The following is a 21,251-nucleotide window of genomic DNA, read 5'->3' on the forward strand; positions in this document are numbered from 1 at the left end:
CAAATTCCCTTTTGTCTGTAGACATTGACCCACTAAATCCAACATGGAAACCCAGAACCCTTCATCGGTAGCTGTTACCAAACCTCTATGCTGTCCTTAGATGGCTGCGCTGACCACGGCCTGTGGACACACTACAGTCCTAAAAGATTTAAGGAAGAAGGCCAATTCTCTTGGAAGCCAAATCACAACTTGCTCCAAACTTTGTTCCTCTTTTTTCAGTTTTTATATTACCCCAGTTTTACTCCCAAATGCATCAAATCATAAAACTGAAATGCACTTGGAAGTGACAGCAAGGTAACAAGATTCTACTCTGGAGCAGAAACACACTAGATATTGGCAAGTCTGAGATGTCATAATGCATTTACCATTATGAGGTGCTGTTTCTGCCTGTCATTAAAGGAATAATAATAGATTAGTTTTGTTGTAAATTGCTAATACAAGTATTTAGACTATATTTAAATATATTTAATATTTTTAAGTGGTCATTGCAGCAAGGTAAAAATAAATATTTTGGAATTTGACATCTCATTCTTCCACTTGTGCTGTGACATGAATGGATGCTGCAGGATCATTCAGCAGACAGGAACAGGTAAATCTCCAAAGTAATCCTTGTCATTTGCTGGCACTGAAGCAGACACTCAGAAAATCTCCCCCTTGGCTCAAGCGTGAGTTTCTCCTTTGGGTCGAGTCCAATGTGAAATGACACCGAGCAAAAGCAAGAGGAGCATAGCCAATAGAAAGACAGAAGTAAGGATGAGCAGGAAGATGTCGCAAGGAAAATAAACTAAATTATATAAAGGATCTTTGTAATTATATCCAAATGGTAGCTTTTGATAATAAGGGCTTTGAGAATGAATGAGTCACCCCAAAGAAAACCAAAACTTGGAGTCTTGACATGCCCAGAGCTTCCTCCCATCCTCCCTGCAGCTCACTAATCAGTATGGCTGGATGGGGATGATGGGACTTTCTAACCTGCCATCAGCCAGCTGCTCTCCTCCAGGCTCCAGGGGGGGAAAAGAAACAACCAGCGTGAAAACAGTGATTCTGCCATAGAAATGTTTCATTATTTGAACTTTATATTATTTTTCTGCCTTCTTAGTGATATATTCGTGAGTCTCAGCTGCTGTCGCCAAGGAGAAGAAGCTAGTTAGAGCACATATCAGATGCTTTTTTTGGCATTTGAATTAAATTCAAATGGCAACAAAAGTTACTGTTACAGAAATTCATTCAAAAATGATCCAGGTTACAAAATGAGTTCATGAAAACAATGTATAATCGTTTAATTGGAGTTGCACAAAACATTTTCTTTGTCGTCTCCAATTCGTTGTGCAAACATTGTCATTTTAAGCTTGAAGAACAGGTGCCTTTTACTGAAAAGTCTTATTTGGAGTTGTAGGAGCTTCTTTCTCTCTCTTATTTTTTTTTTCAAATCACAGACTCAAATATTTCCTTGTGGATTACATATTTGCCAATCCTTCAAGTCCCCACGACACTACACGTTTGTTTTTTTCAAGCAAAGTAAGGCTTGGCCTTAAAAACTATGATACGTTACAGAAATGTTACAAAATAACAAGATGGTTCTGTCTGTGTTTTGTAAAAAGCAGATTAAGGAAACACTGCCAGGGGAATGATTTATGTTTTGGTTGCTATGTGTTTTCCTCTATTCTTCCCCGTTTTTAAAACTGAGTGTGCATAGCATAGCTGTTAGAGCTTCTTCCGTATGTTTAAAAGACATTAGGAATCCTTCATCTTTGTTCCATGTTTCTTTTAGTAGACCTAAGCTCGGTGACATGCAGGAATAAGGGGAAACAATTGTTCTGTTCTGATTCTTCTGGGTTTGTCTGAGCTCAGCGGTAGCAGATATTTTCTACAGCCAGGACAAATCTCAGGGTCTAGCTTTTATAATCATGCCTGAAACAGTGCTCGGTGTTTTCACATTGGTTTAATAAAATCTGTTTGCTTGATTTTTCACTCTGAAAATGGCCATAGTGTTTTAGTAAAGGTTGTCACTGACTTTATTCCTCATTGTCATCGTGTAAATAAAATGTTTACAGAGGAGTAAACATCAAAACAAAGAATAATTCATGTACAAGTTTCAAAAAAGCTGTTTGTGAGTAGCTAATATTTATTGTTCTAATTATATAGTATAATGGAGTAATTAGGTAGTTCATGCAGTTTGTTATCCTGTTTGTTGGTGCTTTTCTTTCACTTGCGTAAGAGTTGGTTTGCCAGCCGTATGGATTGTTGGTAGACCAAAACAGGACCCGTCAATTTGTGATGGATAGTTGTCACTGTTTTCTAAGAGGTGGAGGGATTAATTGATTAAATGTTTAAATAAAATAGCAAATTGACTGTTTATGATAATGTGGTATACTCAGCAAAAGTTCATCAATCTATATGTTTATTTAAACCATGGCAAAAAAGACCGGTTTTTACTGGACTTTCTCATTTTGTTTGGTTTTGTTATTTTAGTGTGGTGCTCATTTGAGAATATTCCCAGCTTTTTGTAAGCTCAGCAAAGCCCAACCTAAGAATGAGTGTCAGTCAGTTGTGTCAGTTTCTAAATCAAGCTGCAGAAAACAGGGTGTCTCTGCTGTGAGAGAGGCACTTTTACTGAATCTGAAATTTTCCATGTCTGTCCTCATTTATCCTTCTCTAATGACCTTTAATTAGGCTTTAATGCTTCCTCTGTCATTATAGGAATTTTCATACTGCCTAAACAATAATATGTTTTTATTGGGCACTTGTGTTCATGTGCTCTTTCGTCCTTGCTAGACGTTTATTCATAAGAATTCATTGTTGGTTCTGCAATAAAAAGATATTAAGGATTATCTCTAAAACGGTCAAAAGAACATTTAGATTGCGTTAAAGCTTCTAAAATAAATCTTCATTTTTCCTGTTAGCTGGCTGACTTATAGTTTCCCCTTTTTGAAATATCAAGTAATTACCCTGTAATCCTATATAGCCTGTCTGTAACATTCATCACGTGTAAAAGCAACAACCATCATGTGCTTGGTCTGTTTTCATGAATAATGATATTTATTTTTAGATTTCAGCATTTAGGATTTGATCAATTATAAGGAAAAAAAAGCACAAGCTTCCATTTTGAAAGCTTTTAAACAACGGCTCATCTTTTTATATCCACGTGAGTTTGTTTGTTGATGTAGTGGAACTGGGTTCATATGTGATTTTTGCAGTTGACACTTTCATTTGCTGTAATTGCGATCAGTGTGAAGTGCTCGCTGTAGGACAGTCAGTGAATCTGATTAAGTCTGTAGTTTGAGGGTGATAGGCCAAAATCTGGCCACAAACCAAAGAGTCCCAATGCTGTTCAGTCCTCTTCTGTTCAATATTTTCTCACCAACAACTGAAAAAAGATTAAACATGTAGAAATCTCAGAGGTCGAACAACTTTGTCCATTATTTTGAAATGTACTTTTTGAGTTACCTGAATATTGAACAGAAGGCTTTGTTAATTTTACAACATATGTCAGTCTGCTGCTGAATGTGCGTCTTTGAAAGACACAAGCTGTGTTTTGACATTCTCCTTTAGTCGTCAGTCACTGAGTAATGTCAAGTTGTAGTGAATGCAGTGGATTAGGAAAGAGCAGTTATCATACATTGCATTGCAACAACGTGGTCTGTCTGTTCCAGGAGCTTTGCAATTTTAAATAGTAACCATTTCGTTATTATATTTGGTGCAAGTGCTTGAAGCTGGAAGGATTTTAAATGAGCTGGAACTTACAGCACTACGTTATAATCTTTCCTAATTGAAGTTCATGCCATTCTCATTTTTCAGATATTCTTGTAACATTTACGAAATAAATAATCAAATTAATCGTATTAATTTGAACATATAAATGTTTGATAAATAGCAAATGTAATTAGTTTCTGATGTTCAGAGCTGGAAATTTGTGTTTCAGATTGATCTGACCCGGTCAGGCTGTTCTGACATAACAATTGTTTTCTGAAGGGTTGATTTAACCTCATCGTTCCAGTACAGCGAGGACAAGTTTTAAGGCTCATGGAGAGCAAGGAGAGGAAATGTGTTGGGAGCATTGCTTTTTTTGTGCATGAATTAGTGTGCATGCGCCTTTTTTTAAAGAGTACAGGTTGATTAACTTGTGACATCTTTGCTTATCTAATGATGACAGAGTATTTTTAATCTTTACACATTTTATTTTTTGTCTTCCCATTTTAGCCATGGGCCACTGACTTTGAGTGGCTGGGCTGGATAAGCTTCTGACAGGCTTTATTAATGAACTATGATACATCATATATACACATCTCCCACTGACAATGTGGGGAACTAGATAAGGACAGACTGCTCTCTTTAGAATATGTTCTCCAAGAATCGTTTCAATGGACAACATGGAGCAGGTGTTTCCCCTAAAGGAGGCGCAAAGTCAAAAGTTCACCCACCTAAGAAGAGGGCTCCAAACCCAAGGGTAGCACTAGTTATTCGGGGCAAAATACATCGTTTATTGCAAGGATCTGCAGACCACCATGTCCCAGATTCCCACCTCTATTATTCAGGTATTGAGGAAGACGAGGCGAGAGAAACACATGAGAGCAGAAAGGAGCGCAGGAGCATATACCCAAAGGTTAGCCCAAGGGCAGAAGCATATTCCCCCACAGTTTCAAACACTAAAACGCATGGTGTAGCATCTGGGCCACCATGTGTAGGAGAGGTGGAACTGAACAGAGAGGGGTGTATAAGAATACCCTGCACTTTGCAGCATAAAAGATGTAGATCACCAGCAAATATTAAACGAATCTCCTTCGAAGAAGGACTTCGGGATGCTCCGGAGCAATTACGGCCACCCCTACACTATGCTCCGGTTGGTCCAGACGTGAATGGCAAGAAGTTCGTATCAACAGCAGGAAGGAATTTTGCCTCACCCCGTATTCGGCCAAAGAGACCTTATTCTACTGGTGACTGTGTTGACTACAATTTTAACAGACCTCTCCCTGGTACACTGCTAGAAGAGGATGAAGATAAAGAGGAGGAGTCAAGTGCCATCATCGAGCACATTCTAAAAGAGCTGAGGGGGATCAACAAGATCCAGGAGGAAATCTCCGACCTCAGGGATTACCTGACCTCAGTTCGAGGGTCAGTTGAGGAAGTATCATCGTGTGTAGATGCTGTTCTGTTGGAGATTGAGGGCATTCGTTCTAGCAACAAGCCTGGAGCCCATGCAGGTACTTGGTCAGGGGTAGGGTGCAAAGATGGTCCATCCTGCCGCAGGAGGCCTGCGAGTGCTTATGGCAGTTTAGGTAGTGCAGTGCCAAAGTCAGAGTCAAATTGTTTCCCTCAAGCATGCAATGAGCGCCATAGCATACATAGAGAATTACTGCTATCCCAGCCAGAAGACTCAACAGTTTCCCCAATCGCTGAATCAGTGGATCATCGGGAACTAGAGGAACCAGAGGAACCAGAGGATACCTCTGAGCATAGCTCTGATATCCCAGTAGGCGCTATAGCAAGAAAACTCAGCTTTGGCTACCTTGACAGGCAGGATGGTCAAGACTGCCTGAGCACCAGCTCTTTGTCTTCTGGTCATAGTTCCAAATCTGAATCAGACATAGAAAGACCATCATCTAGTCATGGAAGAAAGCAAGAGAGGACTCGTGATGGGGAGGAACATTGGACTAATGCTGTACCAACACACAGTGGACCTATGGAATCCGTGTGGCATAGGGAAACAGCTTACATAAGGGAGCATGAAGGTGTGAGCCCTCTTTGCTGTGAAGGAGCTGGGAGCTGGGAACAATACAGTGGTGCGACGGGATATGGTACATCTGGGCAGTGTTCTAATGCAAGCTCAGAACATCTCTCTATACACTCTGGAAAGCATTACAACTCACCTGCCAGCAGTTCTAGCAGAGAGGAATGGCAGCCGCGAAGGAGGCGGCCTCAGAACCAGTCTGGGATTCATGGATCGGCAGATCCCAGTGAAAACTCCACTGTAGCATATGAATGTGCTGCTGATTTGTCCTACCCGCAAAGTTCTGGTTACCACTCAGTTGATGGGCATGATGCTGAAGCAGAGGAATCAGACTTTAGGCATTCAGCTGATCTGAGCTTTACAACAACTTGTCAAGTTGAAACGTATTTAGCATATGACGAGTCTACAGCAATGACGTGGACTGAGCCATCCTGCGTGACTGACGTCAGTAACCAAAGCTTAGGAAATCAATTCTCTCACCCTGGCAATGCAGATCCCCAAGCTGGGGGTTTCAACGTCAAACGCATAGGTAGAGCAGTACTTGATTTTAGCTCTGCCTTGCGGGGAGCGTTGCGCAAACTTGAAGCACCTGGAGCTGTGAATCCTGAAGAAGAAACAGACTTTGAAATATCAATGCCTTCAGAGCTGCCTACAACTCAGTTGCCTTCAAAACCTTTTTGCTATGAGACACAATTGGTTCAAACATCTGATATAACCCAAAAAGGTGATGTGGTTGGTGGTGATGATATTGCTTTTAGGGAAAGCATAACCAGCACTGTAGATACATTAGATACTTTCTATGTGGAGCCTATGCTTAAAGAAGCCATCAACAGCCTTACATTGGAGTGTACAGAAACTTACCAACACCCTTTTTCTGACATTGTCCCACCGTGTCCTGAGGAACTCCCAGTCTGCCCTGACATGATTTGCAGTAGTGCTGCAAAACTGCCTCAACCTGATGGCCTTACAGAAAAACATGCAGAAACTCTTGCAGATGTGAGCCTTAAAGAAGCTCAGCTTTCGCAATGTACCACTGCGGATTCACTGTCGGCCTCGGTTTTGGCTGACGAACCTGCAGCCGTGGAAGAGCAAGGGCAAACTGATGTCCCACTACCACAACAAACTAGCATGGACGCCCCTATAGTTTCTGAGGACAAATCAGAAGGAGAAGCAGCAGAGCTATCCACAGAGATCAGCCAGATGGATGAGCGCAGGCTAAAGTGTCTGAGGAGCTTTCAGCAGATTCTTCGTGAGAAGAGAGAGACCAGGCGCAGCCTTGCCAGTGTGTCCACCTTCTCTCAGGATGAGTTTGAGCAAGGTAGTCATTACATGACATTTAATGTTGGGCTCATCTGTTGTTTTATTGTATGAATTTTATTTGGTTGTACAACTTTTTCAGTGCCAATACTGGTCATTAACCGGAGAATATTGGATTTGTTAAGCTGTATTCCACTCTGAGATGTGTTGTGTTAACGAAGAATTGAGCAAAAACATAGAATTTAATTGATCAAACTGATTCAGTTAATTTAACTCTTTGAGTCAGGACTGGATAAAAATATCTGATTAATTTAATTTGGGGGTTTTTTTTTTGCTTTTTTTGTGATTAGAGTAGATGAACCATTAAAATGTTTCAAATGAAGAGCGATATGAACACACTTCATCTTCTCAGTAAAGGAGAATGGGTATTTTAATTCATTCAGATGTCTATAAATGGTAACTGAGTCATCATTTAACTTTTTTGTCAACACAAGTGTTTCTAGAAGAACAAACAGGAAAACTTTTCCTTCCCAGCTTCCTGTCATCAAAGCCTCTTCCCGTTACTGAAACTCTTTGATCTGTCCTGGCTGCAGTGCATCGTTTTCGTTGATGAAAGCTTAACCACCGGTGTCCTCTTTAAATACCCTCACCCAGAGGTTATGAATAAGCCCCAGTACCAAACGGTTCCGTTGGGTATTTACCGTACCAAATGTTTTCTGCTGGCGCTACACTTTTCTTGTCCCTTGAGAGTAATGTATCACCTGCCACTCAAGAGTCCCTTACTCCTCTAAGGCAGTGGCCATTTGCTGAATTAGAAAACATTAATTATCTCCTTGGAAAGCTAGCCTCACATTAAAGAGGAAGGAGAAGCGAAATATTAGGAGTCATTTTCATGATAAATTATACATGTTAATGAAACATTTATGACCTCAGACCTCATCTATCTGATAGCTCAGCAACTGTGCCGCTTTTAGCATTACTCAGGAATTAACAACAAAATGAGTAATCCAGGGTGTGGCATGTTATTTCACAAACTAGTCTGTGACTGTTTTCCATTTGTTTTTCTTTTTTCTTCTGTGCTGTGTTACAGATGGAAGTCAAGATGGAGATCAGGTTACTTATTTTGTGGTTTCTCCCCCATTAAAATTATAAACGCAGTATTTTTAAAGAAACTGTTCTTTCTATAATTATATTTCTGTTGTATTTATACATTTCCATCATGCTTGTGTCTATATTTAATTTTCCTTTTGCATTTATATCACTTAGATGTTCAGTTATATGTAGTTATGTATATGCAATAATGCCCGCACTGATTAGGACATAAAAGATTGGAACGTGTTAGTCACTGTGGTATTTCCTTTAATACCTGTTAGAAGAAAAAACAAAAACATGGTAAATATTTGGTTTGTGTTTTCTGGGAGCACATGTTATTTGTGTTTACTGTACAAGGGGAAACCACATTAATGAGGCTCATATATGCATGACGACAATTCAGTTGATCGCAGAGTCCTGTTTGGCATGCGGTACTGAAACTCAACCAACACATTTGAGTCCCTGTGCTTCTGTCTTGTTATTTCCTTTTCACTTTCCTCTATAGCTCATGCTTGTGCATGTGCATGCACCACTGTTATGAATCCAGTAAAGCCAGACCCAGTAGCTGAACGCCTGACCTGTGACATTCTTTTTCAGAGCCGAGATCAAGATGGTGACCTCAGCAAGCACCCGTGGGCCAAGCCAGGGTCAGTAAAGGTCTTCTGATGTGTGTGTGTGTTCGTTCAAGCGAGTTAGTATGATACAGTCGACCCTAGAAATTTGCAGGTGTCACGTTGCTAGAGCACCCGTGAATAGTGAAAAACTGTGAATTTTGGGTGTGGTCATAAAATGCATATAAATTCCTGTTATTATAGTTTAAACCCTTAATTTGGGCTTTAAGAAGACTGCTATGATACGAGAATGCTGGAGATGCAATCAGCAGAGATATAGAACGCCCTCAGATTGGCTACTTACAAGTCTCCGCCTCTGAGCACAGGGGTATTTCGCCATCACAAGCTACAAATTCCTCCCAAAAAATTGCGGAGGATATTTGTGGTTTTTGTGGGTAGTTAGGCTCTAAAGAAAAATCTGCAAACGACTAAGGCCGTGAACTGAAGGTATGCTGTACTGTTTTCCTTATTTAAAAACCGATCAATACATTTCCACATTCGATTGTTGTGTACAGGGGGAACACACCGTTTGGCATTGACAGCATGCCAGATCTCCGCAAGAGAAGGCCCATTCCCCTCGTTAGTGAGCTGGTAAGCAAACACTCAATCATTTTCCTTGTGACATTTTAATTTTGACCCTTTCTGACCCTAAACTTGATCAGCTAATTGAAATTAAAGACAGCCACCTTTCATACTGACTTGTATTTGAATATGCAGATGTACCAGTTTGAAAATGTCAGTCAATCGTGACTAAGCGAGCTAAACAATCTCCCACATGAGAGCAATAAAACAGGTTTATCATTTAACTACAATGATGGAGTCAAGTGTCACTGCTGTGAATAATGAACAACTCGCTTAATTAAGTTTTCCCAGCTAGCATGAGTTTCATATTTGATTATATCTAAAATTATTTTGCATTTCTAATTATTGGCAAAGTGAAGGTCTAGCTATATAACTATATTCTCAAACGTCTTCACTGACCCATCCAAATCATTGAATTCAGGTGATGCAATCACTTCCACGGCCACAGGTGTATAAGATAAAGCAGCTGGACATGCAAGAGTGAGTCGCTCCCAGGAGCTCAGGGAATTCCAGCAGTGTAGTGAAATTTCCAATCTGTTAAATATTCCACAGTCAGCTGTTTGGGGTATTATGACAAAGTGAAAGTGACTGGGATCACAGCAACTCATTGTGCCGAGTGTAAAGTTTGGTGGAGAGGGGATTATGGTGTGGGGCTGTTTTCCACCCTTTAGTTCCAGTGAAAGGAACTCTTTCATTTTGGACAATTTCATGCTCTCAACATATTGGGAACGGTTTGGGGATGGACCCTTCCTGTTCCAACATGACTGTGCACCAGTGCGCAAAGCAAGGTCCATAAAGACATGGATGAGAGATTGTGGGGTGGAAGAACTTGACTGGTCTGCATGGAGTCCTGACCTAAGCCCAGTAGAACACCTTTGACTGCAAGCCAGGCCTTCTAATCCAACATCAGTGTCTGACCTTTAAATGTGCTTCTGGGAGTTTGGCCTAAAATTCCCATAAACACTCCTAATCCTTGAGAGATGCCTTCCCAGGAGAGTTGAAACTGTTGAAGCAAAAGGTGTGTCGACATATCAATTAAGTCTATGAATTTTAAGAACGGGAGGTTTTATTATTGGTTAGTTAACAGTATTTTTACCGTATGCACCAAAACAGCAGTGTGAAATAAATGAATATCTGCAGCTTCCATTCCTTATCACTCAGTTGAAACGTTTGGGTTAAAGAAACTGCTGATAAATATCCGAAATAAAGCTAAGGCAGTATAGATCATAGGGGACTTAGTATGTTCATTTCCTGTTTAAGCTCCTCCCCTTTTAAGCTAACTTTCTTCTTATTGGCTGCTACCATAAACTAAAGGTTTGAGCAGCAGAGGATCAGCAAAGGAAGGGTGGGGCTTCTGTGCTCACAGCCAAAAGTGCGTCTCAAAGTTATCGTGTAAGGTAAAAAAAGCTGAATCCGTTCACAGAAGTCTGAAGGTTCAGCTTTTGGTTCACAGGGTTTACTAACCTGTGCAGTACCAATACATACAAGTCAGAAAATAAATAAAAGCATAATAGTCCCCCTTTCAGATTCATGAGCTTCAATGCTGAGCTTTGGTGGAGTACACACTGTTGGCCTGACGATGGTCACCAAAGCAACCGTTGCTCTCATTTGCTTGTTTTTTTTCATGTACCCATTGCACAAATATGTATTACGGGGATTTTCCAATGTGTTGTTTTGTCTAGTGCATAGTTTTTGTTTCTCTTTGTGACTGTGGTGCACGAGATGTTTTGCCATAACTTTACTTATGGATTTCAGCTGTAATGACCTATTAAAGGCCTTCAGGTTCTAAAGTGGCAATTAAAAAAAACTGATGCAAGAGTTGTACGTACTACAATCACCTGATTTGATTCTTAAAGATTGATAATTTGCAGGTACATGCTTGAAATAGCACTGTACAGCAGCGATCGCTGGGTAGTAGTTTGTTTGCAAGCAGTGAATTGTTGGTTTCAGGGTAAAAGCTGCTGGTCCTCTCAGAGGGGAACCTGTTTGTTTTGTCTCTAACCTTTTCTTTCTTCTTGTTTTCTTTCTTTGCACATGTCTCCCTGCCTTTGTCGGCCCTCAGGCTATGGTGAGTAAAACACCAGAGATTTCAGCTGCTCTACTTTATTATTTGTTTGAGGCGCTTTGTTTCAAACTCTGCTTTGTAGCAAAGCATTTTGATCTGCTCAGTGCGAGTTTTTCTTTTGTGGGTTTTCATACATTCAGTGTGAGCGTGCACACACATGCAGCACATACGAGTCAAATATAAATCCGTTTATTTCAAAATAAGCTGACAAAACTTTGTGTGAATATTTTCAGATTGGCCTTTTTTTGAGGGGGATTTGTGTTTTCAATTAAACCGCTCCATTTTTTTTTACATAACACATCCACTACTCTACAAAAACGCTAATAAATGTTAAGGTAAGTAGTGGCTTTCTCCCCTCAGTCTTCAGCTGAGTACTTTGGAGAGGCTCAGACGTAGATCCATTGGCTGCAGCTGTGAATATTCAGTCCCTGAGGACTTGTTTGATTAAAGAAACTCGTCTCCTTTGATTTAAAGTGATGCTCCAGGGTGAAGGTCACTCTTTCAATGGCTGATGTGACAGATCAGGTTTGAAGGGATATAAAGATTCTTGAACAAGCTCATCTAACTTCATCAAGCTTTGTCAATTCATCAATCATAAAGAGTAAGTTTCCCAGACAGGAGATGATGCCCACGGATGAACAAGAAACTTTTCAGATGGAGCTAAAGTAGTTTGAGGATGAAACTGCAGAAACTCGGAAAGAAGAGTAAAAATGTGAACAGACAGTGGTTTGTGATGTTACCTGTAAAGAGTAAAAGTTTCAGATAAATAGAAATAAGATAATTACAAAATTGCTGCTATTTTTACAATGCAAAGCACACTTACAGCAGAGAGCTTTTTAGGAGCAACATGGTGTCCAGCCAAAGAGTAATGCAGCCAAACCAGGAAACAGGCACACATAGATACAGTGGGATGCGTATTGACTAGATGTAGTGGACTTCTGGTTCTGGCTGATTGTGATGTTATGTGGACTGAGCTGCAGCGTGCCGTATTTCCGCTTTTACTTTGATAGTCTCGTGTGCTTTGTTAGCATGTTTACTTTTCCTTCTCTTGTCACGTCCTGCCTAATTAGTTGCAGTTGTGTTTCCCTCCTGTTTCCCGTTCTCTGAGTTCTCCGATGTGTGTTTTAGTCCTCAGTCTTCTCCTGGTCGTTGTGGCGTTGTTAAGCTACACTCACTCCGTGCTGTGTTTGCTCCCTTCGTGTTCCGAGAATTCCCTAGCTCGTGTTTCCCAGTTTAGTCTCCAGTGTACAGTTTAGTTTCTAGTTTTTGTGTTTGACATTATAGTTAGCTTTTGTTAAGTTAATTTTTATGTAGCGTTAGCTACGCCCTAAGTTTAACTTTCTGTTTCCGAGTCCTGCAATTGGGCCCTTCATCCTGCCTGCCACACAGCACTCACCATGACAAATATAACTTTAAAAATTCATAAAACCTTTAAAGTGTTTTGTTTTTTTAATAACATTTGATGGCCAGTCCTGTTTTTTAAACCCTGGTGTTATTGAAATTAAAGTTATGGATCTCTTTCCATTTAGATTAGGGCTAGGTTTGCTTAGGACAGGGGTGGGCAACTCCAGGCCTCGAGGGCCGGTGTCCTGCAGGTTTTAGATCTCACCCTGGGTCAACACACCTGAATCAAATGAATAGTTCATTACCTGGAGAACTTCAGGACATGTTGATCAGGTAATTTAGCCATTTAAATCAGCTGTGATGCATCAAGGACATATTTAAAACCTGCAGGACACCGGCCCTTGAGGCCTGGAGTTGCCCACCCCTGGCATAGAATAAAATAATTGCGTTGCATCCTGTTGCTAGGACATCCTTCTACAAAAGATATGAAGATATAAATTCTAGATACTCTTTTAACCTTCCCTGCTCACAGACAGGAGCTTCCAGTCTGTGCTACTGGACCACGGACATGTTTTTGTTTTCCAGCATCGACTGACCTCTTTTTGGCACTTTAAAGATATTTCACCTTGGGCTGTCTACCTGTCCAGTGGTATCGTATCCACTTCTATGAGCTTAGCTGTCAGAATGGATTAGGAGAAGCTGAGCATTTAGAAAGAAAAAAGAAATTTTCCAGTGAGTCACGGCTGGAGAGGGTTTAATTCTTTAAGCATGCTTGGTAATACCTTTCAGGCTGATGCACTTCAGCCAGAGAGGCTTATGTCAGAGAACTGACCATTACAGCAAATTATTGAACAGTTAGCTCTAACAGGAAAGACGATGGTGTTTTAAGAGGGCTCGCAATGACTGTTCAGAGAATTCGATAACCTCACTTCTGTCACGGCGACGGATGGCCGGTACTGAATAGGACTCAGGTGCAGAAACCCAGAGCGGAGACAGTAGATGATTTAACAGTTTATTACGGTTAAGTGCAAGGGGGAAAAAAAAGGGAAACGTGGCAAAGACAGAAAATGACGAGACGTGGAGCCTTGGTGTGGCGTGCCCAGGGGAACGTGGCTAGGGCGAGGGAACGAGGCCTGAGAAGTGGAACGGAGCTGAGTGGGGAACAGTCACACTGAGGGGAGAGGATATAGGAGTTAGGCAGGTAGTGAAGGCAGCTCAGAAGTGGCCAGTATAAGAGCAGCAATTCTTACTTGCAGTTAGGGACCTGGAGTGTTTGAGAGGGGGATGATGAAGATCCAGGGGAGGCTGAGTGGCGTGGAAAGGCTGACCTGAGATCCGGGGCTCCAGATGGAGTGTGATGGCAGGAGGGCAGGCAGGTGAGGCACAGAGGGATTTCCAAAATGATCACTAGGTATCCCGAGTCCAGAGGTGGAGTGAGCCAGGGTGGGTACAGCAACTGTAGCACAAAAGAGTCTTTGTTAGTAAGATAAATCACAGCGAGAATTTGAAACACAAGACCTGTTACCAACATGGGTTGATGACGAACTGGCAGTGAGTGAACATCGATGTGTGGTTTAAATCCCTCTGGCTTGATAGCCTGCAATAGGCTCCAGGTGTGCAGGAGCTGGAGTTGGCCCTGCCCAGGGGCGGATCCCAGGTCAGTTCAGGAGCCTAATGGAAACTCCAGCCACCCACCGTAGACCATGACAACTTCACTGATAAGTTCACACGAACACAACAAACTAGTTGAAAAATAACAGGAGGTTGTGGCACTGGCATGTGATTAATCATCAGAAAAACCGTGACTAAGCAAAAGGTCTTATATCTATCTCACATGCATGATTATAAACTGATCATACTGATGGTTCTCCTGGTTTCAGTGAATGTGACACGTATGTGAAACAGCTCATTCCACTCATATGAGCACGAATTCAGGGCTCAGTGTGATCCAATGCCAGGCTAATATTAAAGCTACGATACGTAATTACCTTTGTTAGGTTAGACAGAACCAGTGAAAGTTTGGTTTATTGATATAGATGTTTAAGACCTTGAATGTGTATATATACAATCTATACTCCAAAAAACCCTCACTCCATATAATGGGCCATTTTTGACATTGTAAATTAATTAATTTTAGCCCTTGATGTCACAAAAAGAGAGTAATAAGTATCTCTCGGTAACTGTGATCTGATTTCCCTCTCACTAATTTCCAATGAAGGAAGCTAAACTAAATACAGGCAACTAACAATCAGAAAACTCTTCATTGCACTCAATCAAAATACTGCTTCTTCAAGTGAAGAGTTTCGTAATGACTCATTCTGCAAATAAATGACTTTGATCAGTTTAACATGATGATAACTGACAGCAAGCTGCTGTGAGAGGAGTCACTGTAGGATTAAGAAATCTGTGCATGTATTTGAAGAATATTCTCAGGTGCGTCACACAAATGAGAAATGGAAACACTTTTCAGCTTTAGTGGTTTCTAACCTGTGTTCTCTTTATTTACTTCCTTTTTAGTCAATAACTTTCTTATAGTTTCACATTAAATGTAAACCAACAAGAAGCAGAAAATTAACTTAGCTTAGCACAAAGACTGGAAGCAAGGAGAACAACTTCAATAAATGTTGAAATGCTGAGAGTGAAAATGATGCAGAGAGGGGCGGAGCACAAAGCAAGCTCAACATAACCGGGCTTCCTTTGTGTTAGCAGACTCATCAAAATCCAGTAATGATATTAGCTTCGTTTTCTTGTACAAAGCTTTCAGCTTAAGGCTCCGCGTTTGACACATGATTTGAATAATCGAGTGCCGCCTACTCCAGCCAAGAACAGGTCATAGAGAGATGTGAAGGATAACGATAACATTTCCAACTGAGACACGAGAGAAGTTAATATATGATGTTTCTCTCAGAGCATCTTTAGTGCTTCTTTTTATTTCTTACAGCCGCACAACAGAGGCCTAAAATTTAAACTTGATCTTATTTTTTATATTTTTGCTCAATTTGCTGAAATTCCAGATGTGGAACAAAAACCTGAAGACCAACTGCAAAACTTGTTCTTGTGTGTTTTTTTTTTTTTTTTTTTAAACCAAAACTTACCAAAAGGTCAGGTTAGTGAAGATAAGCAAATTGTGGTGACCAAGAAATACAAAAAAAAGTAAAAAAGCAAGGTAAGCCAATAGTAATGAACATAAATACAGTGAATAAATACGTATAGTTGTATCATTTCAGGGTTCATAGTAAGATCTTGCAGTGTCGACAATTATCTAACAATGTTTCGCAGATTCGCTGTATTGTGAAGGAGCATCACTGTGTGGTGATGATACCGGCAGAGCAACAGCTCACATGATCCTATCTGCATTTGTTATTTTTATATCTTTTTTGTACACTTAATGGTTTTCAGCACCTCCATAAACACTTAATCATAAAATGTAAATCTGTGGGCAGTTACTCCATGCCCCCCTGAATTAACCTAACCTATGACTTAACAGCCTCATATATGACATACGTGATATTCGTAGTGAATATTATCTGCTCATCTCAGAAGGTAAAACATAACCACCTTTGTGCCACTGAAAACTCTGCCTTCAGCCTCGACAAACCTGCCGAGCAAATTTGAAAGATTCCTGCTAATCGTTCATTACAAAGAGCCTCACAACTGTAGCAGTGCGAGCGTGCGTGAGGGTTCGTCCTCAAGGAGACAATACGTGAGAGTAGTGTGTTTCAGACAGTGTGCCTCAAAGACAAAAGGAGAACAAAAGCGTGTGTCGTTCTTGTGATGCTGAGCTTTCACTGCTTTCAAAGAAAAGCCCAACATCACACAAACTATTGATTTCCTGAATTTTAAAGCTGAAAGTTTTCTTTGTCTTTGTCTTGTAAACGTGTTTGTTTGCGTGTTTCTCTGTGGCTGTGAAGTCCTGATTTCTGTTTTCTCTCTCATTTCTAGTCTATGCTACAGTCCAGGAAAGCTGGACTCGCCCACACACTGGCCACACGGACCTCCCTGAAAGACGAAGAGCTTGTGAGTGGCCAAGTGCATATGCCATACAGATCAACACACACACACACACACACACACACACACACACACACACAATAATGGTGTGAGTTACCTACAGGGAGACTTGTCACCTCGATGCCAGCTAATGGGGACTCACGCAGACCTCAACTTATTTTTACAAACAGTCACACACACTTTCTCACACTTTTTTCCCTCCAACTGTTTTCCTGCTGTCATTATCCTGCAGCCATATTGTTAATCTGTTTGTTGGAGATCCAATATACTGTAGGCTCTGGATTTTGCTGAGTCAACTTCAGACAGCTTCATGTTTTAATGGAGGCAGGGGCAGACTTCATGTTTGTTTATTATAGTTCATTCTGCAATTCTTTTCCATGCCTCGCCTGTGCCAAGTCATGATGGTGATTACATTATATATCAGAAGAAGCATTAATAATTAAAGTGCATAAAGTAGGTCACTGGATTTGGCAGAAAATGATACAGCAGAGGACAGGAGGAGTTTCAAAGGTTGGGATTTTCTTTTCAGAGTATAATTACACATGAAAAATTAAGAGCCTCTTATTTGGATGAAACGCAGTTTACTAGAGTCCTACAGTGTAGAAGACTTGTGCAGCTCAAGTGCAATGCTAAAAATAGACCATGCAATAAATACCGGCTCACCTTATAACTGAGTGACTTTAGTTTTAAGGCCATAGGTTGTGTTGGTGGACTGAACCGTATTGATGGCCTCTCACCTTTTTTCCTATAACCTTCATGAATTGTGTTGCAGACTCTTTATTTTGTTGGATTCCGATTCCAAGTTTGTTTCTCACCAATTCAGAAAGCCTAAAGGTTCATCCTGTGGCAAAAACAGTCGCAGACAAATGGAAATCAGAGGTGATAAAATCACAGAAAAGCACAAAGTGAAATCAAAAGGTCAGATCAATAAAAGTGAAAGTATTGATACAAAACAGTCATTTCTATTAGTAACTCCACTACACCAGCATCTCTACGATGGTAATTATAAAGAAAAGAATAAAGAGAGCATTAACAATAATAATGACTCACTTGCCCTCGATACAAAATTCACCAAATCAAACTGGGCTTCTTGTCAAGGTGTCCTCTGGTCTTGTATAGATTGTTCACCTCCTCCCACACTCCTCCTACAACATCAGAATTTAGTTCGTCAGAGAAAAGTCGTAGAATTTCAATCAAATTAATTGCTGTACATAATCAAAGCTCGCTGTAATTTTAAATGATACTTCCTTAAAATTACGCTGTGGTTAATTTTGACAGCTTTCCTGAATTACTTCTGCAGACCTTACTTAAATCAGACTACAGTGAACACAACTAGCTAATATATACTTTTATATAATTATGTATTACTAAGTGCGAATAGTCTTTTGTGCATTTCTGTCACTGACCTCATCGTCCTCTGTCTTGCCTTGTTATGCATCCTCGCCTTTTTGCTCCATATCAGTCTCTAAGCTGTTGTCTGCTCCCTCCGTTTACTTTCTTTGGGAAATGTTTTAAAAAACCAGTCCTACTCCTCGCTTTTATGCTTCTTTCAGACGCACATTCTCTTTATCGCTTCCTCTCTCTCTCTTTTTTCCTCCAACAGAAAAACCACGTATACAAGAAGACCCTGCAGGCTCTCATCTACCCCATCTCCTGCACCACGCCGCACAATTTTGAAGTGTGGACCGCCACCACACCCACTTACTGCTACGAGTGCGAGGGTCTGCTGTGGGGCATCGCCCGGCAGGGAATGCGCTGTGCAGAGTGTGGGGTCAAAGTGCATGAGAAATGCCAAGAGCTGCTAAACGCTGACTGCCTGCAAAGTAAGTAAAGTTATTAAACTACCTGACAGCTGAATTGTCATATTTATTATTGCTTCCTGTGAACTCGCTGCATCGCCTTCAGGAGCGGCCGAGAAGAGCTCCAAGACCGGGGCAGAGGACCGGACGCAGCACATCATCATGGCCATGAAAGACCGGATGAAAATCCGCGAGAGGAACAAGCCAGAGATCTTTGAGGAGATCCGTAAAGTGTTCAACGTCTCCAAGATGGTCCACACCCAGAACATGAAGAACATTAAACAGAGTGTGCTGGATGGCACTTCCAAGTGGTCAGCCAAGATCACCATCAATGGTATTTACTTGTTACTTCTTATTTGAAGTTAAAGACCTAAACAGTTGCCTGTTTTCTCTACAGAGACCATTGAAATGTTTACGGTAGTTTTAAACTGGAGTCCAAATGCCGCATTTCACTACAAGGCATCCTTAATCTGCCTCTGCTTTTGTCTCACTTTCAGCTATTGAAAGATAAAAACACATTTGCACAAACTCTCCCCAACATTTTCAGACTCCTGTTAGGAGCAAATTTCTTGCAGACATCCAGGAAAAGTAATTCCCAGATTCTTTTCACTCTAGTAAAATGTAAAGGTTCCCTTTTATTATTGACCCTTTAAAGCCGGTCGGAGCAGAAACGCTCCATTTTGCCTAACTATTTTTAAATCTCGGTAGCACTGCAATCACGTGAGCTAGCGCAATATTTTTTTCTGCATATGAAACCGGAGGAGTTGTACTTACATCTTATGCCATCAGCTTGTCCTCGGTCACGGTTTCCTTCCACATATAGCTTTGCAAAAGCTGCATAAAAAGCACTTGCAGCAACAAAAACATAATATTCCAGAAACACGCTTTGCAGATCCGATCAGCTGTTCATAACACTTCCTATGTCCATCAGCGTGAACCATTGCATGTCCGCCATGTCGAAACCGGAAGTGACGTCATTTTTGAGGAAATGTAGTTTTTTACCATCAGGGCCTTATGAGCCTATACTGGTGTTTTTAAAAGTTATTTTTGACTTTATGACTTTCTGTGTCGTCTCTGGGATGCTTAGGACTCATATTGCACTGCTGGAAATAGTTTATTTTGATGCATATGCTGTTATTTTGCAAATTTGCATTATAATATTTATTTTCGTTTTTCCTGCAGTATATGAAAATTGGTGTATTTCAAAAATAAAACTATGAAGACACTTAAAATTAATTTCCTTTGGTGGGAAACTATTTTGTGCAACTTTTTTGTATTTACAGTTTTGAGGGATACGCCTCTTAAATTTCTCTAACTAGAAATATATGTTAAAAAAGCAAAAACGATTTTAAATTTTTTTGTAGTTTATTGCACTTTTTTGCAATTTATGTAATTACTATGCACTTAATGCAGACATATTATTAAAATTTGGGCTATAATGGTTGTATTGATGTATAGCAACTTGAAATCAGAATCAGAATCAGAATCAGAATACTTTATTGATCCCTGGGGGAAATTATTTTTTGTTACAGTGCTCCATTTTAAACCAACATTAAGACAAGACAGACAATACGCTAACTAAGAATAGTACAATATATACATATATATACATACATACATACATAAGTCACTTATAAATAAATATTTGGAAAAGAAACATGTGTAGTTGTAGCAGCAAACAGTGTGTTAAGTGGATGCGTTGTACAGGGAGCCACAGGCAGGAATGATTTCCTGTGTCGTTCAGTGGTGCTTTTCGGTAATCTCAGTCTCTCACTGAACGAGCTCCTGTGACTGACCAACATGTCATGGAGTGGGTGGGAGGTGTTATCCAACATTGTCTTTATCTTGGACAGCATCCGCCTCTCCGACACCACCTTGAGGGAGTCCAGCTCCATCCCCACAACATTGCTGGCCTTACGGATCAGTTTATTAAGTCTGTTGGCATCTGCGACCCTCAGCCTGCTCCCCCAGCATGCAACAGCATAGAGGATCGCACTGGCCACCACAGACTCATAGAAAATCCTCAGCATTTTCTGGCAGATGTTGAAGGACCTCAGTCGCCTCAAAAAATAGAGACGACTCTGGCCCTTCCTGTAAAGTGCTGTGGTGTTTTTAGCCCAGTCCAGTTTATTGTCAATGTGTACTCCAAGGTATTTATAGTCCTCCACAATGTCAACACTGAGCCCCTGGATTGAAACAGGGGTCAAGTGTTTCCTGGTCTTCCTGAAGTCCACGATCAGTTCCTTGGTCTTTGCCACGTTGAGCTGCAGATGATTCTGCTCACACCACGTGACAAAGGAGTCGACCACAGCCCGGTACTCTGTCTCATCATCCCTGCTGATGCATCCAACCACCGCAGAGTCATCAGAAAACTTCTGAAGATGGCAGGTCTCTGTGCAGTGGCTGAAGTCTGTGGTGTAGAGGGTGAAGAGGAAGGGGGAGAGGACAGTCCCCTGTGGTGCCCCTGTGTTGCTGATCACCTTGTCAGACACACACTGTGGGAGACGTACATATTGTGGTCTTCCTGTCAGGTAATCAACAATCCAGGACACCAGAGAAGCATCCACCTGCATCGCTGCTAACTTATCACCCAGGAGGGTCGGCCTGATGGTGTTGAAAGCACTGGAAAAGTCAAAAAACATGACCCTCACAGTGCTCGCCGGCTGGTCCAGATGGGTGTAGACACGATTGAGCAGGTAGATGATGGCGTCCTCTGTTCCGAGACGAGGCTGATAAGCGAACTGAAGGGGATCCAGATGTGG

General features: G+C 41.0%; 1 protein-coding gene across 1 annotated transcript in view; it reads left to right on the top strand.

Annotated features, from left to right (window-relative positions):
• Positions 1-21,251, top strand: part of unc13ba (unc-13 homolog Ba (C. elegans)) — a 200,716-nt gene that overhangs the window by 101,845 nt on the left and 77,620 nt on the right. Inside the window, exons 12-16 of the mRNA XM_085295557.1 lie at positions 8,675-8,724; positions 9,204-9,279; positions 16,622-16,696; positions 18,294-18,513; positions 18,596-18,823. Of these exons, the coding sequence (XP_085151683.1) occupies positions 8,675-8,724; positions 9,204-9,279; positions 16,622-16,696; positions 18,294-18,513; positions 18,596-18,823 (649 nt within the window). The remainder of the gene's footprint in view (positions 1-8,674; positions 8,725-9,203; positions 9,280-16,621; positions 16,697-18,293; positions 18,514-18,595; positions 18,824-21,251) is intronic.

Source organism: Mchenga conophoros, linkage group LG12 (assembly GCF_057382185.1).
Source record: "Mchenga conophoros isolate Kocher_MC1m ecotype Shallow Benthic linkage group LG12, M_conophoros_male_GT1.1, whole genome shotgun sequence".
In the NCBI taxonomy this organism is placed as follows: Eukaryota; Metazoa; Chordata; class Actinopteri; order Cichliformes; family Cichlidae; genus Mchenga; species Mchenga conophoros.